Raw genomic sequence first — 14,374 nt, 5'->3', positions numbered from 1 at the left:
TACCTGAATGCCACAGTCGGAGGACAGGGTCTTCCAGGGAAGCCCAGGTGTCAGTGAGGAAGGTGGAGGAAGGTTCCCTGAAGATGCTGAGGAAGTAGGGGAGGTCGTCAGTCCTGGTGGCCCTTAGGTGTCTTTGGAAAGGTTTGGGATGGAGGAGGGAAGTTTGGATCAGAGCAGACGAAGCAGAGAGTAGAAGAGGGATTAAAGCTACATTGAGGGGAATCAAAGCTACAGGGAGGCTTACATCCACTGGCTTACTTGGCCGTTGCTCTTTTCAAGAGAATTGGGTTCTTCAGCCTCCTGGTAGATGGTGGTTTAGCAGCCTGGACAAAGTATGGAGCTTGCGATGTGCTCCTGGCACATAGTTGGCATGCATTTGTTGTAAGTGAGTAAATGACACATCAAGTTTCTAAACGCCCCTCCCCTTTCATCCCCATAAAACATTCGTGCACTTACCACCTCTGTATTTTATGCTCTGATAAATTTGGAATTTCTCAAAGTACCTCCGGCTACTTCCATCACCACCATTGTGTGGGATGCAGTGAACAGGTTTCCCAAGGAAAGGGAGTTAGGCATGGGGTTATGGACTTAAGTCATAGGACCTTTCTACCTAATGGGTTAAGACGTATTTTTCAGTTTTGCTTTCTACTGTGGATCTAGAAAAAAGAATTGCTTGGGTTGGTACAACTACTTGTGACCTACGTGCTTGAGACAGCCAATACCCAAGGGAGTTTGCTGGGGTCAGAGGGCAGCATGTGGAGGGTAAGGCAGGGCTGGGGAAGTAAGACGGGCCTGAGCACGTGGAACATTGGAGGCCACGTACACAGCTGTGGGAGTCATTGTGCGGTTTTAAGCAGGAGCGGGACTGGAATTTTGGAAGGACCCCCTGGCTCCAGCCTGATTGGGAAGAGTCCCCTTCATGGAGCCCAGTGAGGAGAGGTAATTGCTGTTGACAAAACACCTGGGAAAGGCAAACCTCTGTCTTGAAGGAATGGGCCCTGAAGATGGTATGTAAAATACTTGGCCCCAGGGTAAAGGAGATATTTTGGGAACCGCAGCAGCTGACATTCTTTTTAATCCGAAAGGTAGGGGAAAAATAATCTTTTTTTTTTTTTTAAAGTGCTTTAGTTAATTTAAATTATGGAGGAAAAAACTTAGAGCAAGAGACAAAATATGTTCTTCATGAAGCATTTTGGACCTAGACAACAGAACCCCAGCTGGGGCCGCGTGCCTTTAGGCCTTGACCAAATGAGTCAAGACAAATGGGTCCATCTCACCAGCATGGTGGAGTGCGGGGCCTGTTGGAAAACCACAAGGTAGGGAGCCCCAGATCTCGAAGGAGGAACCGGGCAGTGGGAAGTGCCAGGGCTGTCGTGGCCAGCTCGCATGGGCAAGGAGGAGCTCTGGTCCTGGGCTCTTCCTCGTCTTCCTTAGGAATTGAACAAATCATGAAGAGCTTTCCTTGGACTATTTATTGTTTGAGAACACCTCGACTCTGGATGTCTGTCTGTGGGGGGCAGAAAATACTATAGTACTAGGACTGCTCATACTACCAGATCAATGAATTCTGCAGTCGGATTTTCTGTTGGGCAAGTGTGTGACATTGACCTTATAAATGTTGGTGCAAGGCGAATTTATGGATGGAGGCGTGAATGAATCCAGGAATGGAACAGATTAGAAGTAGGAGGATCTCAGCTGCCGGCAGTGTGCTGAGCTCCACACTGAGACACAGAGCGGAGAGGAAGGACATCTGATTATACTGGGGGTGGGCAGTCGGGGAGGACTTCCTGGAGGTGGTGGCACACGAAGTGAATTTTTAAGTAGGAGGCGATGTCGGCCAGATAAAGAGTGGGGAGGAGAAAGGTATCGGGAAGCAAGATGGCCCAGAGGGCGGCATTAGCAGGGCTCAGCACGCAGGGGTCGGGTGCTGCTGGGTTTGGCTGGGGCGAAGGTTGCCTGTGGGGGCGTGGCAGCGGGTGAGGCTGGGGAGACCGGCAGGCACCGGGTCCTGGAAGGAGCCTGCGCTTTGTTTTTTCTTTTCCCCCACCCTCCCCGCCCTCCCACCCCCCTCAACCCTCAGTTTGTTCTCAGTTTTTAAGAGTCTCTTATGTTTTGGGAGCCTGCGCTTTATTTGCATCACTATGGTGTCTTCAGAGGGGCTGAAATATGAGGTCCAAGTGTTCAGAGTCGCACCTGGGAGAGCGCCATCTGGCTGCCATGTGGAGGATGGATTTGAGGGGACAGGACCGGAGGCTTTCTAAGTGATTCCGGTGAGAGAAGACAGAGCCTTGCCCTAAAGAGAGAGGCGAGGACAGATGTGAGTCAAGGTGGCAACATGTTCTCGACTCCCTCCTCCCTCCCCTCCCCTTTCTTTCAGCCTGGTTTCCTCTAGTCTTGGCTCTCTGTCTCTAAAGGTCCTCAAATTTCCCCATGCCTTTTTCTTCCATCTGGAAAGAAAGCTTGGGTGTTTCGAGAGGGCTAGGAGAGAGAAATAATTAAACCCAAAGGGAGAGCCTTTGCTTTGGTGGCATTTGGGGCACAGGGCTTGCTCATTTAGTGTGTGTAGACGGAGAGTCGCTGCGTTCTTACCAGGACCAGCTTGACCAGCTTTAAGGCACAGCCATCAGATGGAAGCTGGGAGAACGAGGTTTGGCTGTTGGGACGTCTGGAGTCAGAGCAAACATGCACATCCTGTCTGCTCTTCTTAGAGGATGGCAGAGGTGAAAGCAGCCTCTGGGACAACTGCAGGCAGGTGGGGCTCCCCATCACCCCTTCCCTCTTCCTGACACCCACCCTGTGCCCTACCCCCAGGGAAGCCTTTTGAGGATTCCAGACTGAGCTTCCACCTGGAGCTCTCGGGAAGCTCCGAGCCGTCCATGCAGGTGGCCCTGGACCGATTCCAGACCTGGGAGGGCTGGGGGGGAGGGCAGGAGTTCTTTGCTTCTCGCCAGTGTGTTGCAATCACTTGTACTTTGCCTGGGTCAATAGGCAGAGTCACGTGACTGCGTGACAGCGGACCTCTGAGGTGGCCGCGTTCCACGTTTCCAAGAAACCCTGAATCCCGCGGATGTCATTTGTTTCCAGCGGCCCGGAGGAGCGGAAGGCATCCGGGGTTAGGTGTGGGAAGACAGATCCAAGGATGCCACTGCTTGGGACAGGCTGGTCAGGGTCACCTGTCAGTGCCTCACCTGTCAAGAGGGGTAGATAATGACAACTGTTCTCCACAGGAGGTTTTGTGACGACGAACTAGGTTCACGCGTGGGTGAGACCCTCGTCAATTTTCCCACCGACTCTGAAGGCAGGGACGTATCTTACTCATTTCTGTGTCCTCAGGACCCAGCACAGTGCCCGGCTGACTCAAATGTTTGTTGACTGAGTGCAAGAATGGGTGATGCGGTAAGTATAGGGCCTGGGAAAGCCTGAAAACTTTAAAACTACTAACAACTTGTTCAGCTAAGAAGGAGCAGATTTGCACGCGTGCTCCCATATCTACCCGTGTTTCAGTAAAAGCAGAATGGGCAGATGGTTATGAGGAAACCTTTTATCTTGTACTTTTCTTTTTTAAATGTTTATTTATTTTGAGAAAGAGAGAGAGTGGGAGTGGGGGAGGGGCAGAGAGAGAGAATCCCACGCAGGCCCTGCGCTAACAGCACGGAGCCCGACGCAGGGCTTGATCTCATGAATCATGAGATCGTGATCTGAGCCGAACTCAAGAGTCAGGGCTTAACTGACTGAGCCACCCAGGTGCCCCCGTGAGGAAACATTTTAAAAGGAAAATTAACTTACGGTATTATCTTCCAGGCTTTGCCTTCTCATCAATTCTTGGCAGTGTGTTTTGCTGCCAGATACTTTTCTGTGGGAGTCGTGAAGAATGATAGATCATTACTTTATATGACCCATCCGTTATTGATACGTTTTAGATAAAAGGGCCCTTTCCACCAAGGGAATTTCTTTGGTTCCTATTTTTCTGTTTCCTATGCTCCAGAAGAGGACTGACTTGGAAGTCACGTTATTCTCATTTTAATCCCACCAGCTCTCCAACCCTCCAACTGAGTCCTTATCATCCACCTTTCGCAGATAAGGAAACAGAGAAACTAAATGGCGGTCTCAGGGTCACCCAGCCACTGATAGATTTGGGACTGAAGTTCTGGTTTTTACTCCTGGTGATTTGGAAACTCAGGATTGGTGGATTCTATTCAGACTCTGCTCCCAGAGACTGTCCCTTAGCGGAGTGGCATCAGGAACTGGTCTGAAAAAGACCTTTGTCAAGCCCAATTCTGCTCAGCCTCAGGGATGCTAGACGCCCCGGAAACATCCATGATGCAAGTCCGTGAATGAGTCCCAGCTGCAGATGACCCCCGAGCTCAAGGCTGTCATTAGGCTTCCTCCTAATGGTTATCACCTGTCAGTGTGGAGGATGTCCCCTAAGTGGGTTGTCAACCCCTGGAGCTGGGAGGGACTGTGACCACCACAGCACAGCGCCTCGTGCTCATTTGGCATTACACAAATGCTTGTTACTGAGGGTGGTGGTGACTGATGGGGCTTTTGTTTATGGTTTGAAGGAATCAGCAGCAACAACAACAGCAACAACAGAAAACAAACAATTGCTCTATGCCAGGCACTATGCCGAGAAATGGAGATCCAGCCATTAAAAGACAAGCTTTCAGACTCCAAGGAGTTTGTAGGCTCGTCGGGCGAGGGGCACGCCGGGTGGGCCTGGAGAGTCTGGGATGACTTCACAGGGGAGGCAGCTTGGAGCTGAGATTGAGGAGGATGGGAGTTTCCCAGGCAGGTGAAGGTGGAGAGGGGGCTGCCGGCCAGAGGAACATCCATGAAGGGGTGAGGTGTGAGCAGAGCACTGTTGTGTCGGGGCACCTGCTCTTGGCTCCTGGGGTGCCAAGCGGTTTCCCGCTGAACACCACTCATCCACGTTGTATGCGCGGTTCGGACGTGCCCACGTCTCTTCCTTCTGTTCTTCATTCATTTTATCAGCGCCTCGTGTGGGAGGCACCATACAGGACACTGGGGTACAGAGGTGAGAGGGTAGACCCGGGGCCTGCCCTCCTGAAGCTCTAAGTCGAGTGACAAATAAACAGGCTCTATTAACAGCACAGGGCAGTGAGTGTGGGTCAAGAGAGATCTAATCTAGTGGGGGTGTATTAGCTTCCTGTTGCTGCTGTAACAATCTTAGTGGCTGAAAAGAATACATCTTTATTATCTTATGGTTCTGGAGGTCAGAAGTTCCAAATCGGTCTCATTGGGCCAAAATTAAGGTGTGGGCAGGGTGGGATCCTTCTGGAGCCTGTAGGGGAGAGTCTGTTCCTTGTCTCTTCCAGCTTCTAGGAGCTGATTCCATCCCTTGGCTTATGACCTCTGCTTCTGTCTTTACATGTCTTTCTCTGACTGTCCTGCCTCCCTCTTAGAAGGAAATTTGTGATTATATTGGGCCCACCCAGATAATCTAGGATAATTCCCTATCTCTAGATTTTTAACTTAATCACATTTGCAAAGTTCCTTTCCTGTTGTAAGGTAACACAGGCATAGGGCCCAGGGATTAGGATGTGGACATCTTTGGGGGCCATTATTCCACCGTCCACAGAGGCCGCAGGAGGAAAGGGGAGGAAGTGCTTCCGGAAGTGGTATTTGACCCCAGATTTGTCAAAGATGGGTGAGAGTGGAAGCAGGGAGGTTACTTAGGCGGCTGCTGGATTGGTTCAAGCAAGATGAGTTAAGGTTGGTAGTCCTAGGAATGGTGAGAGGTGCGAGACTGAGATACAATGGGGAAGTTGAATGAATGGGAAACGTGGGGGCAAGGCTGAAAGCAAGCTGCCCAAGACAAGATGCACCTCAGTATCAACAAGGGCTAGTAGGAACCCGGAAATAGTGTTTTGGGGGAAGGATTAGCGAGAACATAATGCCCACAGTGCTGATCCTAATTCTTAAATCTTTCAATCAGAGATTCCAGGCAGTTTTGGGTTCAGTAAGTCAGAAGGAAATGTAACATTTTATTTGCAGCGATTATATACGATTATCAACAATAATGCTTTTATTTGCTAGAATAAGATACAATAAAAGGTTGATTGCTCTGTTTGGTTTTCAAGAGAAAAGCTGATTTTGAGGCCCTAGGAGGAAAGGCAGATGTTTACAGACCTAGATTCCTGGAGGTGGCCACCCTTCTGGCCAGGCATTGTCAGGGTCACTGGTGCTGTGAACAGGCAGGGACATCCCCGTGCTTTTATTTATCTTGAGTTCCCCAAGGCAGGGACTGAGCAGTGAGCTCTCTTGAGTGGGATTGTTGGCCCCACTTAGGTAATTAGGGTTGTCATCTCCTAATACCTTATTTACACAACAGCCAGGCTGCGCTATGGCAGAGGCTATAATAAGCATTAGTATAATGAGGGCAGAACAAAATCGAAGTGCACTGTCTGCTCACTGCTGCACAAGACAGATTTCCGAAATGCATGATAGCATTACGTGTGCAACGCTACCCTGTTCCTCCTGCCATTCCAGAAAAGCCTCCAGCTTAACATATTTATTTCCAAGGTAACGAAATTGCCCTAACAGAGACCAGGGACCTTTGAGAATTCGATGTGTTCTCAACACGAGGGGAAATTTCTTTTCCAATGGCTTCTTTTTGGAGGAAAATAGAAGTAAAATTCTATTACTAATAGATCAGGAGTGATTACATCTAAGTCGCTGAATTTTCTATTGAGAAATGCGCTTTGAATCTATTTCTTCTTCTTTTTTTAGGAAACCAAATTTATTGGCATAAAAACATCACTCATTATTCCCTCCCTCATTCTACTCTGTCTTTTTTTTTTTTTTTTCCCCACTTTGGTAGTCTTCTGAAACCCAAACCTTTTTTTTACTGTGTCTGAGTTTTGACTTGTTTCCCTGATGCTAAGCTCACCCTTCTTTGTTTTGTGACCGTGACCCTGGATGAAAGGGACTTTGAAACTTGCTAGATGTTAGTCTCTCCTCTGCTCTTGGTTATCACCCGGTCCTCAGTATGTGGCCAGAGTCGTTGGGTGTCCATCTCCGATTTATTTCCTCTCCAAGTTGAATGATACGTCTGTATTTCAAATATGGTGGTTTGTCATTTATCTTATATATCGTTTAACCAAGGAAGCTAAGGCAAGAGCTGAAGTATAAATCACGGGCCTTCAAAATTGGACCTTGTAGAGAAATATAAGCATTTCAAACTCAATTAATACTATTTTTTTTTTTTAAAGCCAGAACTCCTGGTGCCCATTTTTCAAGAACTCACACAGGCGCCTCGCAACTGATCAGGTTCCCTCCCTGCCGGCTTGGGGAGCCGGTTTGTGATCCTCACGTTTGAAAGCTGGCTTGAGAAAGACATCTGTGCTTTGCTTCTGCCAAGTTCTGTGTCTTGTATTCATAAACAAACTCTCTCTCCCCCTGTCCTCCACCCTGTTTCTCAGTGGCCGTGCCAGCAGCAGCACCCCCGGTGTGCCAGCCCAAGGGTGCCACTAGTGGGCACCACGCGGCCCCGCGCCTGTCCGTCTCCTCCCGAGCCACGGTGGTAGCCAGAATGGAAGGCGCCCCCCAGGGGGGCCTACAGACCGTCATGAAGTGGAAAACGGTCGTTGCCATCTTTGTGGTTGTGGTGGTCTATCTCGTCACGGGCGGTCTGGTCTTCCGGGCGCTGGAACAGCCCTTCGAGAGCAGCCAGAAGAACACCATCGCCTTGGAGAAGGCAGAATTCCTGCGGGATCATATCTGCGTGAGCCCACAGGAGCTGGAGACGCTGATCCAGGTGAGCAGGGGGTGAGTCAGCCATAGGATAGCCTGTGGGGAGAAGGGACAGCGTTGGTTCTGTCCTTGGAGCTCACTGAGTTTTGCCTTTGGTTGAGATGCTCCTGATGGTCAGGGTGGTCTTCTCCGGGGAAGCGACCTGTGAACTGAGACCTCCAAGGAGCCAGAGAGTAAGGCACGTGATGATCAGGGGGAAGAGGGAACATGCGTGCCACAGCCTTGATGCCCTGACGCATGATGAGTGGGCTCTGTTTCACATCACCCACTTTTGGAGGAGGTGGCCGGAGGCAGCGGCAGGCAAAAAGGCTTTGGATTTTCCAATTCAAGTCCACCTATGTGTACTGATTAACTTCCTGATTCTGAAGTCTGCGTGAGCTGCTGGGCTAAGAGGGTGCCCTAGGTGCCACAGAAAGAGTTTTAGACAAGCAGCGTTGTATTAACCTATCTCAAGTCAGTGAAAGTGGAGTAAAGACCATCAGAGGTGGGATGAGAGGCTGTTGGTGACTTGGGAGGGCCATTGTGGTGGATTTATGGGGATACAATAAAGACAGCAGTAATAGGAATAATCAAGATTACTGTTTTTGAACTTTATTGTATCAGGCACCGTGCTAAGGCCCTTGCATAGCTTGGGTATTAAGAAAATAGCACCCATAAAAAGATGGAGGCAGAGAACTTTGAGCTACCACCTAGAGAAGCGAGGCAGTGAAAGCAGGGGTGGGGGTGGCCTCGGCAGGGGTGAACTTGGCCATGGGAGGGCCATGGGAGACAGAGAGTCCTCTCAGGTGGAGTGATGGGAGGAAGTGAAACAGGAGGCTTCAGAAGTCTGTGAAGGGCAGAGAGTCAAGTCCCAGAGGGAGGAAGTGAAATGGTCGGGGGCCCAGTTGGAGGGTTCCACCGTGCGGGAGACGGAGGGTGGATGGCTGCCTTGGAGGCTGAAAATTGATTTCCTATCCTGTATACCCTCCTGAACCAGGAAGAGTAGGTCCTGGTGGATGGCGGTGACATTCATGGAGGCAAGGGAGAGCCACGTCTTTCCAGGGCTTCTAAAGTTTGCAAGGCAGAGGGATGGAAAAGATGGCTCCCACAACTCCTTCTGTTCTGGGATTTTCTGCATTAAATTCTAAGGGTTACTGCAATCCAGGATATTGCAGGATTTGCAAGACTGGTCTGGCTCGTTCTTTTCTTTTCTTTTCTTTTCTTTTCTTTTCTTTTCTTTTCTTTTCTCTTCTTTCTTTTCTTTTCTTTTCTTTTCTTTCCTTTTCTCTTCTTTCTTTTCTTTTCTTTTCTTTCCTTTTCTCTTTCTTTTCTTTTCTTTCTTTTCTTCTTTCTTTCTCTTTCTTTCTTTCTTTCTTTCTTTCTTTCTTTCTTTCTTTCTTTCTTTCTAACTGCACTGACAGGGTAAAGGAATTTGGGGGCTACCTATGATCTGGAACCTTCATAGCAATTATATTCCTTTAAAGAAATTTTGGTAATCTGACTTGATTCTTCAATACCTAGAAATACACATTCTCTCCCCACCTCCCCTCTGGGAATAAATATGATTTCATACCTGTGTTCCTATAATTTTTATGAAAAAAACCCTGTCAAATCTAAGGGTGGTGTTTTATATTACTCTTTCTTGGATAGCTTTGTCTTTGTTTTCTTCTTTTGTGAAAAAACACCGTCAAGTTTGTGGTGATGAGAGTGTGGTACTAATCTGTGCTGGATTTAAGGCCTAGAATGCCATAGAAAAAGGGGGAAACAATTCTGGAGTAATTTTAAGTAAGAATGGGATTATACTTGTTGTGATGAGACCCTTTTTATTTAGCTGCAATACATATAAACGGTGGTCTGAATTGAATCTAGATTCATGCTTGAATTTTCCTTCCATAGACAGTGAGATCTTGGGGAAAAAGATCATGTCACATTATCTTTGCATCAACGGATGCATCCGAAGTTGGATGCTTAATGGACTGAGCCACCCAGGCACCCCTCAACCATGCATTCTTTAGCTTGCTATTGAACGCCTGTTGTATCAGGTAACATGCTAGGTGCTGGGGATAGAAAAGGTGAAAATAAAATACACCGTGAGCAAGTTACTAACCTCTCTGAGATCCAGTTTCATTATCAATAAAATGTGCCTAAAATCCCTCCCCCCTGGGGTGTTGAGAGGATTAAATTCTATGACTCACTGAGAAGGGCTTTGCACGTGGTGAGTGCTCAGAAAACACGATTGCTATTGCTGCTGCCACTGCTGCTTGTAGGATTGCTCCAGGAGCTTAGAGTTTCAGGCAGTGGCACCGTTTCTTTAAAGTTTTTATTTTAGTGCCTGTTGGTTAACATACGGTGTTGCATTAGTTTCAGGTGTACAATATAGAGATTCAGCACTTCCCTACATCCCCTGGTTCAGGCAGTGGTTCTTAATGGGGAGGGGGGTCTGCCCCCCAGATGACCTCTGACAATGTCTGGAGGCATTTTTGGTTGTCAGGTCTTGAGGCGGTGTTAGTAGGGTCTGGTGAGTAGAGACCAGAGAGGCTGCTAACATCCTGCAATGCACAGGACGGCCCTGGCCACAGCAAAGAATTATGCAGGCAGGTGTCGGCAGGCCGAGGCAGAGAAACCCTGGAGGAAGAGGCATGTAACCCAACAACCGCAATTCACTGGAATGGAGCTATTATTTTTCCAGTTTTATGGCGATGTAATTGACATGCGTCACTGTGTAAGTTTGGATGTACAGAAGAATGGTTGGGAACATATATTCTGTAATGATTACCACTATGTTTGGTTGGCATCCATCACCTCATATAGCTACAATAAAGAAAAAAAGCAAAAAGAGAAAAAAAAATCTTCTCCTTGTGCTGAGGACCCTCGAGATTTGCTCTCTTAACACCTTTCCTATATATCACACTGCAGCGTTAGCTAGGGTCATCATGCTGTACTTTTTGTCCTTACTACTTATGGATCTTATTTTAATTTTATTTTCTAACGTTTATTTATTTTTGAGAGAGAGAGAGAGGCAGAACATGAGCAGGGGAGGGGGCAGAGAGAGGGAGACACAGAATCCGAAGCAGGCTCCGGGCTCTGAGCTGTCAGCACAGAACCCGACGTGGGGCTCGAACCCACAAACCGTGAGATCATGCCCTGAGCTGAGGTCGGATGGTTAAGTGACTGAGCCACCCAGGTGCCCCTACTTAGGGATCTTATAACCGGAAGCTGATACTTTTTAACCACCTTCCTCCAGGCCCTCTCCCCCTCCCCTTCCCCTTGGCCTCTGATCTCTTTTTCTATGAATTTTTCTCTTAGATTCCACATATAAGTGCGGTCATACAGTATCTGTCTTTCTCTGTCTGACCTATTTTACTCAGCATAATGCCGTCCACTCGTGTTCCACTGTATATATTATGTACCACAACTCCTTTATCTGCTCCTTTGTGGATGGACACTTAGGTGGTTTCCGGGTCTTGTCTACTGTAAATAATGCTGCCGTGAGCATGAGGTGCGTGTATTTTTTCAAGTTAGTGTTTTTGTGTTTTCTTGGACGTATTCCCAGAAGTGCAATTGCTGGATCATATGGTAGTTCTATTTTTAAGTTTTTGAGGAACCTCCATACTGTTTTCCAGAGTGGCGGCACTGATTTACATTCCCACCAGCAGCGCGAGAGGGTTCCCCTTTCTCCACGTCCCTGCCAGCATTTGTTCTATCTTGTCTTTTTATGACGGCCAGAATGGAGCTACAGAAGTACATAAAAATGGGAGCCCCGGTGACGCAAACAGAGGTCAGGGAAGATTTTGTGGCTCTTTATCTCTTTTGGTCCCTATAACCGTTCTACAAGGATAGTCTTTTGTGCCCACGGAAACAGAGGCATCAGGCAGCGAGGTTACGTGCTCAAGGTCACCCATCAGTAAGCAGAAGATCTAGGATTTACTCCTGGGCGGTCTGACCATGCATCCTAGGCTTTTAACCACCACACATGCGAACAGAAACGTGGACTGTGGGAGGAGATCCATTCCCTAGGTCATGGGTCAAGGGCACCCCAATGGTGTGTGTGGCCCATTGAGGAAGCTGCAGGTGGTCAGTGTGGCCTGAGCTGAGAGGTGGAGGGAGGGGTGGTAGATAAGACTGGGGAGGTGAGTGGGGCTGGATTTGGGAGGTGCCCAGAGAGCCTTGCTGAGGAGTTAGGCTTTCTGCCCTGGGAAGTGGGGAGTCACTGAAGAGTTTAAGCAAGGCAGTGACATGATGAAAATTTGCTGTTGGAAAAATAACTCTTCTAGCAAGGGGGGCTTTGGGTTGGTGGAAGGAGAAATTGAAGGAAGGAAGACTCATAAGGAGACTATTAGAACATCATAAGTGAGACACAGATGCCGAGATAACAGGGAAGGGGCCACGTTTTTTTTTGTTTTTTTTTTTTTTTTTTGACAGTTATAGCAAACAATTTCTTTCCTTTTTTTTTAAATATATGAAATTTATTGTCAAATTGGTTTCCATACAACACCCAGTGCTCGTCCCAAAAGATGCCCTCTTCAATACCCATCACCCACAGAAGGGGCCACGTTTAAGAGAGTCGGATGAAGAAAACTTGCAAATGACTCATTCCCCATTCAGCGGAGATTTCTGGAGTGCCTGCTCAGTGCTCCTTGTTCAAGCAGAGGCTGCGTGGGCAGCATAGCGTGGCAATAAGCACCCAGACTCTGCAGTTTCCCTTCCTGTGTTAAATCTCTTTCCTGCTTCCCGGCCAGGTGACTTGGGAAATAAGGGAGTCACCCCGGGGCCTCACCTTCCCTTCTGTAAAATGGAGATAGTGGTATTAGTGTCCACCTGTTTGGGTCCTATGAATAGTAAACAAAAAGTTCAGTTACTTGCAGCTGTTGTGATTGCTACTATTTCTTTGTTCGGGAAGGAAGCAAAAAGCCAGAAAGCCCCTGAAGTATGTGCATCCTGGGATCCCCCCTAAGGGAAAAGAGAAGAAAGCTCCTAAAAGGCCCTCCGGGGTTTCAATCCTAAATTTTGTCATTGACAAATTTTCTCAATGTGCTTCTACTGTTGAAGTGTGAAGTCACCTTCGCAGAAATTGCTCTGTGAGTGCCGGGTTGGGTTGCTAACACCGAGGGGCTGTGTCTTTGTGGCCTGAGCTCAGGGAGGAAATGGACCAGTTTCCTATTCCATTTAGAGGGTTTACCGGGGCCATCTAGATCCGCGTCTTTATCCCGAGCCGTGGTGGGGACACTGATCACTGTCTGCCCCTCCTCCATTGTTCCTCCTGTGGTTTGAGAAACATTCCAGAGAACCTCAGGGTCCCAGAAGACTCAGGCAGCCCCCAAGGCTGGCACAGGTCAGTGGAACAATAGGGTGGCCATCATTCCAAGGTGTGACTGAGTGAAGGGGTGGATGTCATCTGTACCTGACTGCTGTTTACCCCTAGTGAGGCGTGTGGATCTTTCTAGTTTGACGCCCTGGGGCAAGCCACTTAACCAGAGCTGGGCCTCAGGGGTTCCACCCAGAGGGGACACATAAGAGCCATCCATCTTTAGACTCTCGCCCCCGAGGCGACGCGAGGGAGTCTGCAGATGACAGTAACAGAGAGATCTCCTGCAGAGCTGTCGAGGTAATGAAAAATGGCTACCGCTTATTGGTGGTTTACTTTCCTCTAGGCACTCTTCTAAGTGCTTCCAGGTCTGAGTTCATTTAACCCTTGCAATAAGCCTACAGATAGGGTTGCACTGCCGTCATTCCATTTTATGGATGAGAAAATTAATTCTAAGAAGTAACTGGTTCAAGGTAAGTCACAGCCAATGCATGGTTAAACTGGGATTTGAGCCTTGGGATACCTGACTCCAGAGCCCGTAGGTCTAGCCACTGGGCTATGCTGCTCAACTTGCATCAACGGTGAGTATCCCCCTATAGCACATCTGGGCCTTTTCTGAAAGCTTTTACCCCCAAGGAAAATACTGGAGGAAAAGGAGAAATTTTTAAGGAGATGTGGGCTATCTCACCTGGCACTATAGCATTACACGTGTGGACTATATTGTATTTTCAAAGAGGGGGATGTCAAAGAGGGGAAGGAGCATGGGCCTGAAAGTCAGGTAGGCTTGGTCCCTCACCCCACTGAACCTAAGTCTTCTCCTCCTACAAAAGGGTGGGACAGTCCCTCTCATTCAGAAGCTGAAGAGGGAAGGAGGTAACCCACTCAGAGTACCCAGCAGAGTGCCTGGCATATAGCTGGTGTCCAGGAAACATTATTTCCTTGAACTTGATTTGATAGCCACCCCATCCCAAGAATCTCTTTATCCTCAGTGCTCTCCTATGCCTCCGTTGCTTATGTCCCTGACCCCAATACAATTGTCTTAGAAGCTTCTGTCATGGCTAGTCTCGGAGAAAGCAAGAACACCTTCGTCTTCTGTAAACCTCAAAGAATAAAATCATGAGGTGGCTTCCCTGACTGATGGGGAACCACACCCCAGCCTGGGTGAGTGATGATACGTGGCAGTTGGTTTTCAGGCTGTCAATTCTTAGATGTTTTAAGACTTTGCAGGTCTCCAGAGTAGCTAGTGGGGTCTCATGGCTATTTTCTCTCCAGGTAGTAGCCACGAGGGAGAGGTGTTTCACAGGAGTGGGTGTAGTA

At 48.3% G+C, this 14,374-nt stretch overlaps 1 protein-coding gene across 5 annotated transcripts in view; it reads left to right on the top strand.

The window, feature by feature from the left end:
• Positions 1–14,374, top strand: part of KCNK10 (potassium two pore domain channel subfamily K member 10) — a 132,950-nt gene that overhangs the window by 50,543 nt on the left and 68,033 nt on the right. For 2 of the 5 annotated variants that reach the window (XM_019461957.2, XM_019461954.2), the window contains exon 2: positions 7,443–7,777. In XM_019461957.2, coding sequence (XP_019317502.1) covers positions 7,553–7,777 — 225 coding nt within the window. In that variant the 5' untranslated portion in view covers positions 7,443–7,552. The other 3 variants (XM_053889687.1, XM_019461956.2, XM_053889686.1) reach the window with 3 other exon arrangements.

This window comes from Panthera pardus, unplaced genomic scaffold (assembly GCF_024362965.1).
Source record: "Panthera pardus isolate Hobbes unplaced genomic scaffold, ASM2436296v1 HiC_scaffold_24, whole genome shotgun sequence".
NCBI classification, from domain to species: Eukaryota; Metazoa; Chordata; class Mammalia; order Carnivora; family Felidae; genus Panthera; species Panthera pardus.
This window is presented reverse-complemented; position numbering and strand designations above follow the sequence as displayed.